At 40.4% G+C, this 18,971-nt stretch overlaps 1 protein-coding gene across 2 annotated transcripts in view; it reads left to right on the top strand.

The window, feature by feature from the left end:
* Window positions 1–2,538: 2,538 nt before the first annotated feature.
* Window positions 2,539–18,971, top strand: part of LOC106917927 (carbonic anhydrase-related protein 10-like) — a 91,565-nt gene continuing 75,132 nt past the window's right edge. For both annotated transcript variants that reach the window (XM_088008033.1, XM_088008032.1), the window contains exons 1-2: window positions 2,539–3,451; window positions 6,127–6,201. In XM_088008033.1, coding sequence (XP_087864159.1) covers window positions 3,391–3,451; window positions 6,127–6,201 — 136 coding nt within the window. In that variant the 5' untranslated portion in view covers window positions 2,539–3,390. The remainder of the gene's footprint in view (window positions 3,452–6,126; window positions 6,202–18,971) is intronic.

The following is an 18,971-nucleotide window of genomic DNA, read 5'->3' as shown; positions in this document are numbered from 1 at the left end:
AAACAAATAGTAATGTAAATACACACCGGGTATGCTGCTGGCCTCTCTAAAGAGGAAAAAGCAACAGAGAACAAAAAAGCAACCTTGTCCAAATTCAAGAAACTTCTCTTAAGTTGATCCACAATGTCAGGGAGCAGAGTTCAGTTATCCACCAAGTGTAAGTGAGTAGGGATTATCCCTAGTACTCTGAATTTGTCCTGCCTATTGATGTAATCTGCAGTTATAAAGTCTTTCTCCATCACTGCAATGGAGTAGTCAACAAAATACTGTTATTTACACCCTTTGAACTGAGCCATAGTTTGTCATGTTTCACCTGTTGGTTACGTATTATAGTTTAATTGGTAGATCAAATCACTGCAGCCTGATATTTTATTGGGAAATCAAAATAATCTTATCATTTTACTTATTTATTTTTTAATTGAAAAATCTGGGGTGCATATGAGTAGTCTTTATTACTCAGATACCCCAAAATAAAATTGAGTGAAATCAAGCACTTTCAGAAGTAACCTGTAATAAACAAATCCATATTTGTCATAGCATAAAGACCAATATTTACACTGTTTTCCAATGCTTCCATGCAATGCATGTAAGGCACCTATTACTCTACACCTCAAAAAACAGAATAATTAATTTGGTGTTAAGAGATGAGCGTTTTCTACTGGTAACAAACTGCCACAAAGTATAAATCAGATTTTTACTTTTGTGTTGAATGTCTGTTTTACAATATATTTACCATGACAAACAAAAAAACAACACTTTTCTGCAAAATTCACCAGCTGCACAATTCTTGTTAAATAGTGTAAGATAAGTGGTATTTCAAAAGAGCAGACTAAATCTTATGTTTTTTGAACAATAACAGTTTTTGTTGTTAAGTTGTTGCTAAAAGATTAGTGTGTTTACTGGTAGCCAAGTGCCACAAAGTGAACATCAGATTTTTACTTTTGCAAAATGTACCAACTGCAAATTTCTTCTATCTAATCATGTAAGCATTATTTCGAAAGAGATTATGTTTTATAAACTATATAACTTGTTATTAATTTGATTTAAAGAGATAAGCATTTTCTACTGGTAATGAACTCCTTCATAAGGAGTCACCCCAGTCCTGCTCAACTTTTAACATACAGAAAGTTTGTTTTAACCCCTAGAACCCGACGGACCCACCGGTGGGTCCAGCTGCCGGGACCTCGGCTCGCTCTGTAAACAAAGGCTCCATGTGCCTTTAATTTTTTTTTTTTTTATTATCCGCTAAAAGAGGCTTTGATCTTTCAAAAACTATTCCGCATAAAGGTTTTGCCCAAAATGTTAAGTTTAAATTTATTTATACCCCCTGAGGGTATAAGTTCTTATCTTCTTTTAGTTTAATTTAATTCACGAATTGTACTTGTAAGAATTTCTGTATAACTTTGTAATGCTATATTTAAAATGTCCCAAGTATCAATAAATTATTTCGAAAGAAAAAAAAAATCAACAAGACTGGCTATGGATACCGACTCAAAAATGGGGCCACCATCAATCACCTCCTCTACATGGATGACATCAAGCTGTACGCCAGAGCGAGCGAGACATCGTTTTGATACCACTTTTGTGGGGGTGGACTCAGCGGTTTGAACCGCATTAAGGGTGATGGATGTAGAACAATAGGTACCTGCCATGCATTGGATGGGCAGGCCCCAATTAGAACATCATGTCGTAGCAAACAAAATACTAACCAGTACTCAAGTTTAATAAAGACAGCAACTTAATAAAATATGTTTTGCAAATAAAAATTAGATCAATAGAAAAAATGTTTTTTACATTTACTAGCTCAAAAACTGATATATTAAAAACTTTCTTTGATTGCTGGCAAATTGTAATGTTTGTCTTTGTTCCCAAGCTCCAGTTAAAAGGTCGACCCACTTGTTGACCTTTATTTATAGTGATTGGAAATGACAAACACAGAGGCTTATATTATTTACCCAGTGCAGTGCTGGGTAAAATAATTTCCTGGTGTAATGATAATTAGCAGTAAACCAGGGGCCGAGTGGGACATGGAGGTTTGGGGGTCCAGGCCACATGTTGCTCTGGAGAAGACTGACTGACCACTGTGGACTCTGAGACTCTGCAGGGTGACCAGAATTAAAGGGGCAGTGCTACATGTTTTCCAGGCACATTGTTCCTTTTATAGCACAATCAAGAAACAACAACCTTCAGATGTTATAAAAGAAAATCTGTATATATCAGATATGACTTAAAAGAAATTTGACTTTGTGGTTTAATGCCTTGAAATTGGGCCTCTGTTTCTTTAAGAAAATAGCTTTTTCTTGAACTCCACCTTCAGGAAGTCATGGCAACATGGCTCCTGTATTAACACTTTAACAACAACGTTTTTACCAGCGTCGCACTGAGACTCTTTAGTGATTTGGTGCTTTATAAATAAACTGAATTGAAATTAAATTCATTTATATATTGTAAGATCAAATTACTATTTTTTGACATTGTTCACTAATGATATATTTAATACATACTAATATACTTGTTTCCTAATGAAATTAACAACACATCTAACTAATCATGTAATGATTAGTTAATTTGTTAAATTATGGCATCTATAGACCTCTACAAGTTACTCAAAGCTAACAGCAGAGGGCGTGCGACATTCACGGTAGACATTTATGAGGTAGGCTATTTATTTAGGTCAGAATAGCCAAACAATCACCAAGGCCATCTGCATGCACCTCACTGCGTCCATAGAGAAACTGACTCAGCACAGGGACTTTCTGCACAGGACGTCAGATTAATATCGATTTATTTTCTGGAGGATTTTGAGTGTTTGAGTTTTTCCAGGAACATGCAGTTTTACTGTAAGAGTGACACTGGAACTGTTTAGTCCTTTTTGCACTCTTAATTAGTAAAAGCATATCGTCTCGCCATTTTTCCGTATATCTGGTCAGTTTAATGAGTCCATCCTGACATCATCTGATGAACATGCGGAGTTTTTCTGCGCTCTCCTCGGGCTTTGCGTCCACAGCGGCTGCGCGCTCCCAGCCAGCATCATCTCCACGCAGAGCAGCGGAGCTCAGCGCTCAGGTGTCCTAACGGCTTCATTTACTGACAGACACCTTCATCACACACGCTTCTAAGATTGAAAAAAAAGAAAAAAGAAAGGAAAGAAAAAAAAACAAAACAAGATACAGAGTAAGAAATGTTGCCTGGGCAACGCACCGGTGAGTGAAGGAGGACGGCGCTGTGGAAGCCGATCTCCCGCTCCGGAGCTTTGAGGTTTCCAAACGTTTCATCGCTGCGCCGGAGGACGGAGACGGGGACCAGGGGAAAATGTACAAAGTTTGCCCCCCTGGTCTTTCAGCGCGATCCCGCAGTAGCGACAGGACATGAGCAGGAATTGAACGAAGAATGCGTTTCATTTGGGATTTATGTTTGATTTTGCAAATATACATCATCTGCAGTTCGTCAGGTAAGGATGCAAAGGAAACTCCCATCATTCACCAGAACCGTCAGATGTAGCTACAAACAACCAACAACAAAACAGAAAAAATATAATAATAATAATAATAATAATAATAATAATAATAATAATAATAATAATACTAAATAAAACATAAAAAATAATTAAAAAAAATACACTACTGTGAAACAAACCCTGTGTATATGTGACCATTTAACAGCTTCAGGTTTATCAGGCTGCTGTAGTTCAGACATGCAACGTTTTCATAGTAGCTGCCACTCAGGTTACAATGTCAGCTTCTTCTTCTCTGGTTTTTATGCTGTTGATTACAACAAGTCCGGACGTGTTGGGCAGAGTTAGAGCACTGAGTCCGCGTTCTCACACACCATAAGCCGACACTTTGATCACACTCTTACAACGCATGCATATGCATAAAACAGCTCCTAATACAGAGAGCACAGCGAGTCACACACAGTAAATATATAATTCATGAATACAAGAGCTGCAGCTGTTTGTACCTCATATCAGCTGACAGAATTTTCACTGGATGAGTCCAGACTTCGTACATAATTACAAAAAGTTACAAACTGGTTGGACTGGTTATTTTTCATCATTTCAGCTAAATACAGAGAAACACAGAGTGAGAGAAACCATTTTATCAAATCATGGGGAATACATTGACACACACACACACACACGCACTCGCACACGCACACACATATGTATATACTACATATAGAAATAGAAATATAGTTGTTCTTTTCTCAGTGTCTGACAATAAATCAGTCTAGATTTTTGATATTTTAGGGCAGCTGGGATTAACCAAATGGACAGCTTATTAAATGCCAAAATAATAAAAGGTAGATTTTTCAAATGTTTTTTCAGCATCTTCACTTCCACATTCAAGTATTTGTTGGATTTCCCTTTGAATCCGTTTTCCAACATTGTTGATTTCCTTCAAGAAGCTTTTGGTTTGCTGGAAATTTGGCTCTAAGCAAACCCAAACCCAAAAGGTCTGACCGAAGTCATGCAGCTTAATAAGACAGGCATCCTTGATACTCACTGAATGTATGTAAACTTTGAGTTCAAGGAAGGTTACAAAAAATGTCTAAAAAATGTTCTCACTATGTTTTATGGCATTTAGGAAATGTAAATAATTTTGGTAATTCTACCTGACATTAAAAACGAGAAAGGTTTGTTCAGATTTAACTTCAGACTGTGAGAAAGAAAAGAGTGTTTTTGTTTCTTTATTTGGTATTCTGGTTTCAACTGTTAACCAGCCAGAAGCAATAGAAGTTACTCGCCTGAATCTCTGGTGTTTCAGCATTTGATGAAGCTTTGACTAAACAACTATCTGTCCAGTTCTGAATTTCTGTCTTGGTTTCTTTTTTTCACCTGCTGAGTCAAACTCTACCCAGATCTGTGAAATAGCTAACAAATTATGGACTGAAAAATGGTCACACATTGCAATAATATTTAACAACACATTTCTATGGCTAAATTGTATTGAAAAGGGAAAAGCAGTAATCCCCGTTAAGTTTTAACCTCCTGATGTTAAAGTGTTCTGGACCAGAGACAACTTTGATGGCTTCATCTCCCACAGCAACAATCTTTAGGCCAGTTATGACGATGCAAACTGACTGCCAATTGGTTTATTTTTTCCACAAATACAATAAAACTAAAGTCAGATCTTGGACTGAAAACTGAGAATCAAGCTCAGTTTTATATTATCTCTGTGTGTTTTTTTGTTTTTTGACTTTGAAGTCAGGGTCCCTGATGGTTCACCCTGGTTTCCATTCCCACAACAAACAATAAGCAAATGCTACTAATTTCTCCACTTTCAAGTGGAACACAGATCCATTTTCTCCTTTTAGAGTCAAATATAATACAGCACTAACACAAACATTCAAACACTAGAACTGTATCAAATCATATACTTTATGTAGAAAGTCTGTTTATTTCCTGTCTTTCACGGTAAAGAGGATTTCCTGTGAAAAGCTTTTGGTGACGCTGCCTGAAGTCGAGCGGTCCATGTAGCACACATCTAAGATTTATGAAAGCCGAGTTCAGTTTTCATTTCAGCTCCGGCCTTCTCTTTCAGAAATGACATTTCTGTTTGTCTAAATTGGTTTCCCAGATTTATTTCTTGAGCCGCAAAAGTTTTCAGTGACAGAAGTTCCACACACAGATTGCATCAGTGTGGAGAGGAAGTGACTGGGGAGTGCAAAGCTCTTCACACTGCAGAGGCTGCAGTTTGTATTTTGGTAACATGCTAAACCCACTGGTTCATCTTTGTGTTTATTCAGAAATCAAACGTACTTCATTTTGGAATAACATTTCTGGTTCTTGTGGTGGGTCTAAATAAACTCATGGCTTCTTTTTGGTAATGTTATTGAAAACACATAAGCACCCTCTTCTAATGTACAGTGGAGACTGTCAGAATTGTTATTTTTTTATAAAATAACTTGCATTTGAAGAAGTCACGTCATTACCCTCAAATTCAATATTTATCATTGCTTACAACTCATAGCTGCCTTCATGTTTTCTCTTTAATAGTGGTATTCATCTCTTTTTGCTCTGCCAGGGAGTTTAAAAAAAAGAGCTTTGATATGAAAGAGAATTTTGAGCAGTCATTAAAGATCTTATTAAAAACCTCACATTCTCTTTTTTCTGTCTCTTCACAGCTCAGCCTATTATATCCAAGCTTGATGAGAGTTGGTGGGCATATAAAGATGTGGTCCAGGGAAGCTTTGTTCCAGGTAACCGATTCCCACTTGTCTCACATACAGCGCTGGGCGCGCTGATAGGAAGTGGATCACTGCCATCGTGTTTCTGTTGGTGTTCTTCTCCTGCATTTTGAAATTGTGAATTAGAGAGAGGTGATAGAAATAACACAGAACTGCTGGTTCTCACCGAAGCAGGCTTTCATGCTAACTCGATTTCCAGCTTTTTCTGGAAGGGGCCGGTGTGCATCTGATCAGACAAAACATCTACACTGGCTTGCAAAAGTATTTATGTCCCATAAACATTTGAATATTTTCACACGTTACAACCACAAACTTCAAGGCATTTTATTGGGGTTTTATGTGACGGGCCAACGCCAATGTAGTTTGGTGGAGGAGGAAAAATCATAAATGTGTTTTTTAATTAAAAATACATTTGTATTGTTCAATACAATACAATGTGAGGCCTACTCATCTGCTCCAGTGGAGAACATTTTGTTACAGCTTAGTGAATCATAATAATGCAGCCAGCACCTCTTATGCTTTCTGTTCTCTAGGGAAGTGTAATTAGGAGGCAAGGATTCAATTATTTTAAATGAAAAACATTACATCAATATTATACTTAATGAATCACCAAGAACTTTTGAACTGTGAAGATGATTTTTTTATTTAGACTTCCAACTTTTTTCTTAGAACTCTACCTTTTGACCTTAGAATATTAAAGTCTGAATTCTGAGTTTAAAATCAGGATTTGAGTAAAACTTGGCCATGAGTAAGGTTAAATATTATTGGTAGTAGTTGAAATGCACTTTCAGGAAACTTCATGTATTTGCATATAAACATGTTTTATTAGTGTACTATGGAGACTTCAGCATAAATATGCTCATGCCGTTGGGAAGCAGTGTCACCGGGGGGGCAAAACTCACACCTCACAGTTAGAGAGGGTAAGTGTCAGAGATAGGATTAGTATGAGATTACATCAGTGAGATTTGCTGGAGTGAAAGAGCAGGGAGTATGTTTCTGTGTGCAAACCTCCCTCTGGGAAATTTGAGACTGTAAGTAGGCTCAGTGAGGAGTGTGTGACTTTGACTTGAGCCTTTTCATCCGAAGTGTGTTTTCACATGTTACCTCTCTCTAGCTACAGTTGTGCTGGCACATGAGAAATGACTCCTGCAAACTGTTGTTATGCTACATGTAGGTTGTTCTCATCTTTTGCTGGTACAGTCAAAGCCAGGATGCACACACCTTTTTTCTTTCTTGCTGTCTGAAGTTACATTATTAAGTTCTGTTCTTATAGGTCAGTTAAAATTATTGCAATTATTTATATTTGCTAAATGCCAGAATAATCAGAGGAAGTTATCAGATTTATTTATTGGTGTTTTCACAAAATCGGAAGTGTGTTTGCAGATTGATTACTGTCTCTTTAAACAATGAGGAAAAACAGATGATGATGTCATAGCTTTGGAGACTTCTGATAGGTTTACTGAACACATTTGAGACAATTGGAGGAACACCTGTGGATGGACTTTAAGGATGTATTTCTGTTTTAACATGATGGGGATGTTAAGCAGAAATCAGATATCAGGAAGAGAATCCTGGAGCTGCATCAGTCTGGTTGGTCCTGAGGAACAGATGCTGCATTCATCTGTTCAAATTCACATTCAAAAATACTTTATTGATCCTAAAGGGAAATTAAATGCTGTAACTCATTAATTCAAATTCCTCAGAGAGTTACTGTAGATGGTGATGGCATTTGGCAGTGGTAGCGGTCTGTGTAACAGTGAACCTGAAGAAGCTTCTGACTGAAGATACTCTGTTTTCCCAAGACAGTGTCATGAAGAGGATGGTCAGGAATGTCCACAATTTTCTTGATTTTATGAAGAATCTTTCTTTGCATCATTATCTCCAGAGGTTCCACAGTCGTCCCCAGAACAGAACCAGAACTGAACCAGCCTTCTTAATCAGGTTGTTGAGTTTTTTTAGGTCCCTGGTTCTGATGCTGCTGCCCCAACAGATGATGGCAGCAGAGATGACTCTCTGAACAACAGACTGATAGAAAATCTGCAGCATCTTGCTGCAAACTTTGAAGGATCTTAGCTTCAACAAGAAATCCAGTCTGTTCAGTCCTGATCCCGGAGAGAAGCCGTATGTAGATCCTACAAACCTGACAACCCTGCTTCTGTCAAGAAGAATGAGCCAGAACTCCAGCATTGGGAAAAGCTCGTGGAAGAAAACCCAAAATGTTTGACTCAAGTCAGGCAATGCTACCAAATACTGAGGAAATGTATGTAAAATTCTAATTCTGAACTCTGATATTCTTCCCCTCATTATCGTGGCATTTAGTGAGTAGAAATAAATTTGGTGACTAAACATCTCTGAAACAAGAGAAATTTGGCCTGAGCTAACTCCAGGGTTTTTATGGGGTATGTGTAAACTTCTGTATTTTTTATGATCCCCTTATTATCCAGATGAGGCAGAGGCCGAGAAAGGTTAGGACGTTCTGTGTACATCAGCAGAGACAGAAACTGGCTGCCATTTGAGGCACATTACAGCTGATAGTCCACTGCAGTTTAGGGGAGAACCAAAATGACTGGAACTTAATCACAAACAGAGAGGTGGTAAAAATGATAGATGAGAAAGAGTATAGAAGAGCCTCCGTGCTCCACCTGTAAGCCTTTCTCTTGGATGAAGGTTAAATCTTGAAATAATTTACAGTATGCTGGACAGATGACAGCAGGGGTCGAGCCAGAGGGGTTGGCAGGGCAGCACTGACCACATATCGAAACTCCAAAGAGCAGTTCAGATGATCCATGTTTGAAAATGTAAAAATCTCTAAGAACAAGTCATTTTATTCTTGATATAGTTTTATATTAACTTTTAAGGTACATTTTAAAAATGTTAAATCATTTGTATTAAGTCATGTTAATATTAATTCTAAAGTGCAAAATGTAAGTATGGAGCACCTATAAATACCAGTTTTAGTGATATTTTTAATATAGAAACAAAATAAAAGGAGAATGTAACAACAAAATAGTGGAGGAAAAAAAGGTGGTTTTGGAGAAACAAAAATCCTCTTGTGCACAATTAAATATAATAAAAATGGCTAAACACTTCATGAGAGACTGCATGAAGCCTCAGTGTTTCAGTCTGAACTATACGTCTGCCGCCATGACACCTGACAAAAACAAAAACAAACAGTGAGCAATGAGCGAGGTTGAGGTGTGTTTCCTTGTTCCACACAACGCTCCGTTCTACTGTGGTGACGAGTTCACACAGAAATATCCCTCAGCAGCTATAGAGACACTAAGCTTCATAATTTGCTTTACTTTTGTAGTAGTTGGAGGATGTTTCAGGTAAATCATTAATGGTTCCTAATGACTCCCCATCCTGTCTCTATTGCTCCCCGCAGCAGGTTGAGGGGCGTCAGCTTCAGTCCAACACAATCTGGACAGATCACCAAACTGTTTTAGACTTTGTATAAGGATATAAGGACAGACAATAGATTTTAGAAGGCATGTGCTTTTAGGTACCAGGTTAGAGGAACAGATTATTTTCTGGGTCTTGGTAAAGCTTTGCCTACTTTCTGATCACTGCTTGTATTAAAGACCAGCACCACCATCAGATACCATGGAGCAACGGAGAGATTTTGGCAGAATGAAACCTGTTCCTGCCTCTCTTTCTGGCACCAACAATTACAAAAATTTGGCGTTGTTTTACTTGTTTTACATGACACAAAATGTACAGGAAGTATTTAATAATCTACCAGAAAACATAAATACATTTGACATTGTGATAAACTTAAAGTTGTCATGAGGTGGGGTGGATGGTGGTGAGGAGATGACGCAGGACCCAGGTTATGGTGATGATGACAAGTTTAATGAAGGCTCAAAACAGTCCAACAGGCAGCACGGCAGAGAGACAGGCACACAGCCAAATACCGGTAGCAACTGATACAAGACTGAACTAGGAGCTAAGCTAAGCGGGACTTCACAGTTCAACCAGAGAGCTCACACAACTACTGACATAAGACAATCGACATTCGTAAGTCAAGGACCCGACAAAGAACACAGACAACAGGTGAGACTAAATACACACGGGGTAATCAAGGGAACGAGAAACACCTGGGAACAATCAACGGGGAAGACGCAGAGACTCACAGGAAAACAGGACTGAACACAGAAAATCTCAAAAATAAACGCACTGAAACACGGATCATAACAAAAGTGACCCTTAAAACTAATAAAATGGTGAAATACATACTGTGAATTAACAACAAACATTTTGTCCTGGAACCATAGGTTGAGAACGCTGAGGTCACTCAGTTTCTGGTGCTGAGGCAGTTGAACAGGTCCAACAAGGCTGTGGGGTTGGGTGGGTGGTATTTGGGATTCTTGAAGACGGCTGTTAATGTCAGGCTGCTTGGTGTGTACTTTGGGTCGGTGACTTTGGACTTAGCAGAACAGGGTTTACTCTCTGTCTTAAGTGGTCTGTCAACCCCGCCGGATTGCTTAAGTGCTTAAGACCGCTGCAGACTGCTGGAGACCGCTGCAGACCGCTGGAGACTGCTGGAGACCGCTGGAGACCGCTGGAGACCGCTGGAGACCGCTGCAGACCGCTGGAGACCGCTGGAGACCCTTGGAGACTGCTGGAGACCGCTGGAGACCGCTGCAGACTGCTGGAGACCGCTGCAGACCGCTGGAGACCGCTGGAGACCCTTGGAGACTGCTGCAGACCGCTGGAGACCGCTGGAGACCGCTGCAGACCGCTGGAGACCGCTGGAGACCGCTGCAGACCGCTGGAGACCGCTGGAGACCGCTGGAGACCGCTGCAGACTGCTGGAGACCGCTGGAGACCCTTGGAGACTGCTGGAGACCGCTGGAGACCGCTGCAGACTGCTGGAGACCGCTGCAGACCGCTGGAGACCGCTGGAGACCCTTGGAGACTGCTGCAGACCGCTGGAGACCCTTGGAGACTGCTGCAGACCGCTGGAGACCCCTGGAGACTGCTGGAGACCCATGGAGACCGCTGCAGACCGCTGGAGATCCCTGGAGACCGCTGGAGACCCATGGAGACCGCTGCAGACCACTGGAGACCCCTGGAGACCACTGGAGATGACGGGAGGGTTAAACTAAAGCAACCAGAGACTGTCTTATACCTATAAAGAAGAATGAAGTTCATAACACACCAAGCAAAATGTATGGTGAAGTGATAGAGAAATTGGACTGGCTGAAGGACCAGAAGGAACGATGTTGAGGCCTTTGTTGTCCCCCCACCAACACACACACACACACACACACACACACACACACACACACACACACACACACGCACACACACACACACACACACGACACAGGCATTTTCAAAGTTGTTTTCCAAACCAGTCTTTATGTGTTTTGAAGGAGTTTTAGAGTCGAGGATCTGTCTGTCTGAGCATACTTATGTTTCCTGTGTGCAGCAATGGCAAGAATCAATATCTGTCAAATAAAACCCTAAGCTAAGGCATTCCAGGAAATACTTTGCCTTTAGAGATTTTCTAGGAGAACATCAGATATGTCAGTGCTTCTCTGAAACAAGCCAAGGTAGGTTTAGTCCCTACTAAGAATGTAAATGCCTTTCTGGGGAGGTATTTGAGACCTGGCCCAGTGGAAGAGGCCCTCAGGGCTCACCCAGGACCTGCTCACATCTCGTAGCTGCCTTAGGAACGCCTCAGGGTCGTCTCAGATCAGCATGAGTGGAGGACAGAGGTCTGGGGATGTCTGCAGATGAGCGGTCTCTATGACGCTGTGTTGAAAAAGAGTTCAAATGATGGATGCTGATCTCAACAGTCCAACAGAGCTCTCATATCTAAAACCGTTTCCTGTAACTGTTCCCACAGGTTGTTGTTGCATCATATCAAATTAGTGTGTGTGTGTCCAGTCTGTCAACTAGAACTTCTACACTGAAGGTGTGTGAGATCAAAGTATGTTATCACATGAACAGTAACATAATACTTATTGGAGTGTCATTAAGAGCAGCATATAGAATGCACGTTTGTAAGGTGTTTGGTCTGTTTATGCATCCCTAAATGTTTTTTTGAAAGCGACAGTTACTATTTAGTGGTTGTGTGTATTTTGTGCTGCTGCTCAGACATTCAGCCTCTGCTGTTGGTTCTTCTCTTCCTGGTCATCCAGGCTGTTTCTCAGCAGCTTGTATATCTTCTCTGAAGTGAAAGTGAGTCTGGGAGTGATAATAGAGGGTCGGGGTCGTTAGGAGAGGCTGTAATTGATCTATTTCAAATTGAGAGGTTTGTGTTTCTGTACATCGCCTCTGTCCATGTTGATGTCAGCCGATCTCTGTCACCCTCTGTCATTCCCCATCCTGTCTCTGTCGCTCCCCGCAGCAGGTTGAGGGGCGTCAGGTTCATCTTCAGTTGTATGTTTCTTATGTATTTTTGATCACATCAGTGTCTGGTTGTCTCCCTGTCTCCTTTCATCTGCTTCCTCTGCTCAGCTGTATTCTCTCTCATCTCTGCTGCCCTTTCAGCTTCTCTCCCTCCTCATTTTTGCCTCTTTGCTAATATTTATTACATGTCCACTTTTTCTATTGCCTTAACCTCCCCATCTAATATCCACCAACCTCTTGTAATTTTCCCCTAACTTCTTAATTCATGAAGTAGTCCTTTTGTTATGCTTTTTCTTCCCTGCCTTTGCCTTCAGACCTGGAGATGTCTGAGTCAGTCCGCTGAGTTTACCTTCTCCTGAGGGATGAGCTGAACTCTCAGAGGAAACCTGGACTCTGGTCTGTGGTTGGACGAGTCTGACAAGATTGATTCCCAAATAAACATTTAGCTGACCATAGACCTGATGTTAGAGATGTTATTTTTAAAATTATGTTTCAAAATAAATTGTTCCTGAGTGTTTTTGACTTCACATTATTCCAATAGCCTTTGCCAGGCTTGCTGTTCCTCTTTTGTAAGTTATTGCTTATACAATTCAAACTATCTGACATCCTTTCATCTTACTGGAAAAATTCAGTTTCGTCATGTGATTGCGACTAGTTAACATGAAATGTCAAAACTCATGCTGAGTAAAGAATCATCCTCTACTGCCTGGTGCTGCATAAGAGCGATATGGGTGTCCCATCAGCCTGGCAGTTCCTGAAATGACAAAAAAATTCCAGAAAAACATGAAATGTGTAAAAGTGTCCATTCACACCTTCCTGGGATTGAGGGATAGTTAAAAAACGATGGAATAAAAACACTTCAGTTACATTAAAATGTGATTAAAGGGCAGTATTATGTGTTTTCTAGCTACATAGAATAATTTTATAGCACAATTGTTACCTTCTGTTATAAAAATGCCATATACATCAAACATGGCATAAAAGAAATTTGACTTTGTCATTTAATGCCTTGAAATTGGGTCTCTGTCTCATGAAAAACTCCTGCTCTTTCTGAAACTCCATCTTCAGGAAGTCATCACAACGTGGCTCCTCTGTTAACCCTGAAACAACATTTTTACCAGAGTTTCACTGAGAAGTAGCTCCTATAATGAACTCAGCAGATGCTCAGTTCCACCCGGTGCTTGCTAATTGCTGCTGGCTAGTCTGAAGGAGCTGAGTGGGGAAGTCACAGAGGAGATGGCTGCTCTGTGAGGAGGAAGCTTGGAAACTGCCTTTGAGCTGCGGCTCAAAGACGGTGCACGGTTCCTCCAATCGTTTTGCATGGCTGAATGCATATTCATATTTATGTCATATTTATGATGGATTAAATCACAAATTCTGGCTGTCCTAAGAATATCACTGGTAAACTCCTGACTTCTGTTTCAGTTCCACATATCTATTTAGACTTTGTTTTGTTTTTATAAAAGCAGTTCAATTTGCAAAAATATTTCCTCCCATGTGTTTGATGGATTCTATGTCTTCCTGTTAGAATTAAAATCCACAGTAAGTTATTTAAATATCCCATGCTGCCAGAAAAGAAAAAAATACCTCAAATAATTTTTCTCGCATTTTCTCCCATCTGTGACTTCATGAAGAAACGAGTTGTGTTTTGCTGGCCAGCAGGTCTGAAAGCGGCCGCCCAGAGAGGCGCTGGGAATGTGGACTGCTTTTGGCTTCAGCCTGTAGGATTTGGATTCTGTATTCCCTTCAAACTTTTGAGTTTGTCTCCTCTCTTGGCTGCGCGCAGCAGACTGAATAAACAGTCAGGTTGCTATTCTCCAACACCCAAGCTGTCTGCCCAACATTATTAATGGTAGCAGAGAGTGGGTAGCCTTTTTGAAGTACCAACGTCTTGGAGAGAGACTGCAAAAGCTAGTTTATATTTAACCCAGACTTGCAGGAAGTGGGAGCAATATATGGCCTGTTAAACAGTAATCAACCATTTCTTAAGATAGCATCAGAATAATTAGACTGCTGTTTTCTTTATGTGCCAGCTACTCAGCCTTTATCTTCCACATTCTGCTTTGAATATTCCCTCCAAAGCTTTCCTTGTCTGAATGTTGGTTTTGATGTTTTTTAACCTGAATCAACTGAAGCTTGAAGGAGTCTAGATGGAGTATGGAATATGGTAAACAAGACAACCTATTGTTTGTGCGCTCCCTCTAAGATAAAACCTGTGTTTCTGTGAGCCTGAAGAGCAGAAGACGGAGGAAGTGTCTGTCAGGGAAGTGTTTATGAGGAAGAGAGGAAGAAAAGCGGGTGCTCGGGGGAGCTGAACTTTCCTCCTGATACATCTCCACTCCTGCTCCAGCCGTGTGTTTCTCTGAGTGTGTCCACTCCAGGCTGTAAAACGGGGAGGAAAAGTGAGGGAGCACCCAGGGGGTTCTCTGCTCCTGCCAGCATCAACAGCTGGAAAGGGATTAGAATTAAAAGGAAAATCAATGCAATTCCTCCCTTAATTATTGGGTTAAATTGAGTGTTTAAGGATCTTTATGGTGTTTTTGTCCTTTTTATGAAGCGGCTAGTTTCAGCACAGGCCATTATTGTTCCACATAGGGAAGAGGGCAGCAAACTGACAGGCAGTCAAAGCAAGTAGATTTACACAAAGTTAGAAAAATGAAATAATAACAGAGTAAAGATCCCTCATCACTGTTTGGATTGAATCTATTTCTTGGTTTTAAAACTCACTGAAGTCACATTTTGCAGATTATTAAAGGGTCAGTATTATGTAAATTTGACTTTTTGAGCTTTATTTCAGCCATTCAGCTGTTAAAACGCCTGGCTGGTCCTAGCCCCGCCTTTAAAGACGGAGCTCCTCCTCAGAGCTGCAGTTTCCTAGGTTCAGAGCTTCCTCCTCACAGAGTAACCCTATCCCCTGCCACTCCTCCACTCAACTCCTTCAGACTAGCCAGCAGCAATTAGCAAACATCTAGTGGTATTGTAGGATGGCTTAGCTCATTATAGCAGCTACTTCTCAGTGAAACGCTGGTAAAAACATTGTTAAAGGGTTAATAGAGGAACCATGCTGTGATGACTTCCTGAAGACAGAGTTCCGGAAAGAGTAGGACTTTTTTTAAAAAGACAGAGACCCAATGTCAATGTGTTAAATTACAAAGTCAAAAGATTTTAAGCCATTTTTGATTCATACAGTATTTTTAGGTACTTGATCGCGCTATAAAATGACATTATGTGCCTGAAAAACATAATACTGCCAAGGGTGCATCTAGAAGACTATGAGTGGATGTTAACTTTGGTCTTACAAGTAGGAGTTTCCTAGATCCCATTTGAGATGAAGGGACAGAAAAAGTTAGGAGCTTTGACAGATGCCATCATCTCATATGTATTAGTGTATGAATGGGTTTTATTCCTGAGTCTGTCTGCTTTGGGTGTCATATCACAGCTCAGGGTTTCTTTCTTTTGAGTGTGCTGTAAGTAGGACACCAAGTTAGTGATCAAAAGGGCCTCTGTCTTCCTCCATCTCTCTCTCTCACTTTTGGGTGCACACACACATACATGTTTGTGTTGCTATCTTTGTGGGGACTTTCCATTGACTTCCATTCATTTCTACAGCCTAAACCTTACCTTTACCCTTTTCCTAACCCTAACCCTAAACAAAACTCAATTCATACCTTAGCCCTAACTCTGACCCCTGACCCAAAAGCAGGGTTTCCCCTTGTGGGGACCAGGCTCCGGTCCCTACAGGGAGCAATTGGTCCCCACAACGTAGTATATGTCAGGAAAATCGTCCCCACAAGGTATTACAAACAAACGCGCGCGAGCACACACACACACACACACACACACACACACACACACACACACACACACACACACACACACACACACACACACACACACGGAGACTGTTCTTATGCATATATTTCCCTCTCTTTGTCATTGTCATGCAGTTTCCCTCGCCGTGCCTTTCCCCTTCTCATTCTGTCTCCATAAACCCTCTCTGGCTCAAAGCATCTCATACTCACACTCTCATTCTCTCATGCACACATCGCATGGCCACAAGAGAGGGAAAAAAGTGTAAGAAATGAAGAGAAGTAGCAGGATCAAGAGAAAAGAGGAGGAGGAGGAGGAGGAAACTACATTCCTCCCACGCAGTAGAGCTGATAGGAGCAATTTTAGATGGGACCAAAGGACAGAGGAACAGCGAGGCTGGAGGAAGAAAGAGGAGAATAAAGGACAAAAGAGAGAATAGAATCAGGGGAAGGGAATGAGGAATGAAGTTATGATACTCTGTCTTAATAATCTCATTTAACTTGCACAGGATGCCTGATGGCTGTCTGCTGCATTTTTTTCAATTACTTAGCAAAGTAATGACATTAGAGCTGGTTCTAGCAGTGATTATGACACGTCTGCTATATGTTCCTATTTAACCGGACCGCCGTGGGACGGACGGGAATCGGCTCTGTGGGACAATGTGTCTGCCATCTGCACATCAGCTCCTGTTTTAGCCGGAAGGTGGAATGTGTCTTAGTGCTGTGACACTTTCTGATATTTCTATTACAAGGTGTGGGTGTAATTAAAATGTCCCCACTGCCATTTCTAAACATCCTCCACCCAGGCAGCAACGTTTACGCCTGGAAAAAAAGAGTTTGACTTACTTAACTGTATCTTTCACACGTATTCATAATGCAGCAATATGCAGCGCTTATATCACCCACACCAGAAAACACATGAGGGGCAGAGTGAAATGTATTTTGAAGATGTGAAACTTTCCACCAGCTGCTGTGATGATGTTGGTTAGCTCTGAAAACATCTACTCTGGCCCCAGAACCAGGTTCTGTCCCTGCAGAACGTCGCTGCTGCTGTCTGGACTGACGGCTCCTCTACATTTCACATGCACCAGAAAACCTGATTAGTTCTTGCTTAAAAAAAACAAAAACTATATGCAAACTCATTGCCTCAAAGTTTTTTAGTGTTCATTATTTGATTGAGTAACATAATTAACTTGTGCAATTTTAGTGAGTGACAAACTAAGGCAATAATAGCACCTATTAGCACTCATATAATTTAAAAGGCAATTCTACCAAGTACTCAGGAAAGAGTTTTTTTTTTTTAGTTTTAACTTTAAAGAAAAAAGTTCCCCAAATTGATCTCTCCAATTATTCTGTTTTACTAAAGAAACACAAGTGTTGGTAAATCTAAGAGTTTTAGACTGATTATTTTTTATGCAGTGTATAAATATCTGGTTTTAGCTGGATGTTATGGCTTTCAACCAGCTTGTTTTTTCACTTCTCAAGTAACTGAGCACAGCTGTTACTTTCAATGTGTTATTAGTGAAGTTTGAAGGCTGAAATGTTATCTATATGAAAGAGGAATTGCATTCCCACTGCATAATAATAATAATAATAATAATAATAATAATAATAATAATAATAATAATAATAATAATAATAATAATAATAATAATAATAATAATGTATTTTATATCTTTTGTATCTTTTATTGTTTGTAATCCAGTTAAAGTTCTTTGAGTCAGTTATCATGACTGTCCACCTGCATTTTAAGTCATCACTGATTCTTCAGTGGTCAAACTCTCCATCACGTTTTCAAACGGTTTGGGTTTTAGTTTCAGAACGTTGTTGATGAACACAGGCAGGACTGAACTATGCTGATCAAATACCTCAGCCTTTGCTATGTGTCTGGAAGGAGAACAAAAAAATAAAAAATAAAGAAGAAGCTCAGAGCTGCAGACATCATTGTGATGCTGTCCTTGAGTCCTTGAAGAACGTTGAAACTGTCCATCATCGGATACTTGTGGGACTCACTTAAGTCAGTGAGAACAGGAAGCTGAAAGAGGAAAACGGAGCCCAGTCTCATTACTCCTCTTTCAGGAGGTGGCCCTTTTTGGTTCAGGCTCAAAGAAAAATGTCCTGCTAATTTCATATGCTAGAAGGGAACATTGGGCCGGCTGGGGGCCGGGTTCATCCCTAGGAGAGCAGAATTTAAATCATTTTCACACGTCAAAGGCCAGTGCCGATGCCCGATGTCTCTTCCATGCTGTGCAGTGTTTCTGAGTGAAATTACTTCAGGCGTGCTGAAAAAGATGTTGATAAAGACAAACTCAACAGGTTAGGAATACATCCCAGTTATTAGCATCCACTTAAAGCAGCATGTCAGTACTCAGAAGGCTTTCAGCTGATTATTGTTATTGCTATTATTATTGCATCTGTACATTTTATTGAACCATACAGACTTGGCAAGCAATACCTCTTACATTTGGGCTTTCTCCCACAACCACGCTCACTAACCCCGCCCACCACACCACCGTAGAACTCTAAACTTCGCTAAGTTAACCAGCTACATCTTAAAGCAGATGTGTGGCAATCTGATTATAGAGCTACACAGCCAGTCTGCTGGTGTCACCA

The sequence above is a fragment of the Poecilia mexicana genome, unplaced genomic scaffold (assembly GCF_051168715.1).
Source record: "Poecilia mexicana isolate PSO_F unplaced genomic scaffold, ASM5116871v1 scaffold_8, whole genome shotgun sequence".
NCBI lineage: Eukaryota > Metazoa > Chordata > Actinopteri > Cyprinodontiformes > Poeciliidae > Poecilia > Poecilia mexicana.
The sequence above is the reverse complement of the archived record's forward strand: the minus strand, read 5'-3'. Positions and strand labels throughout refer to the sequence as shown.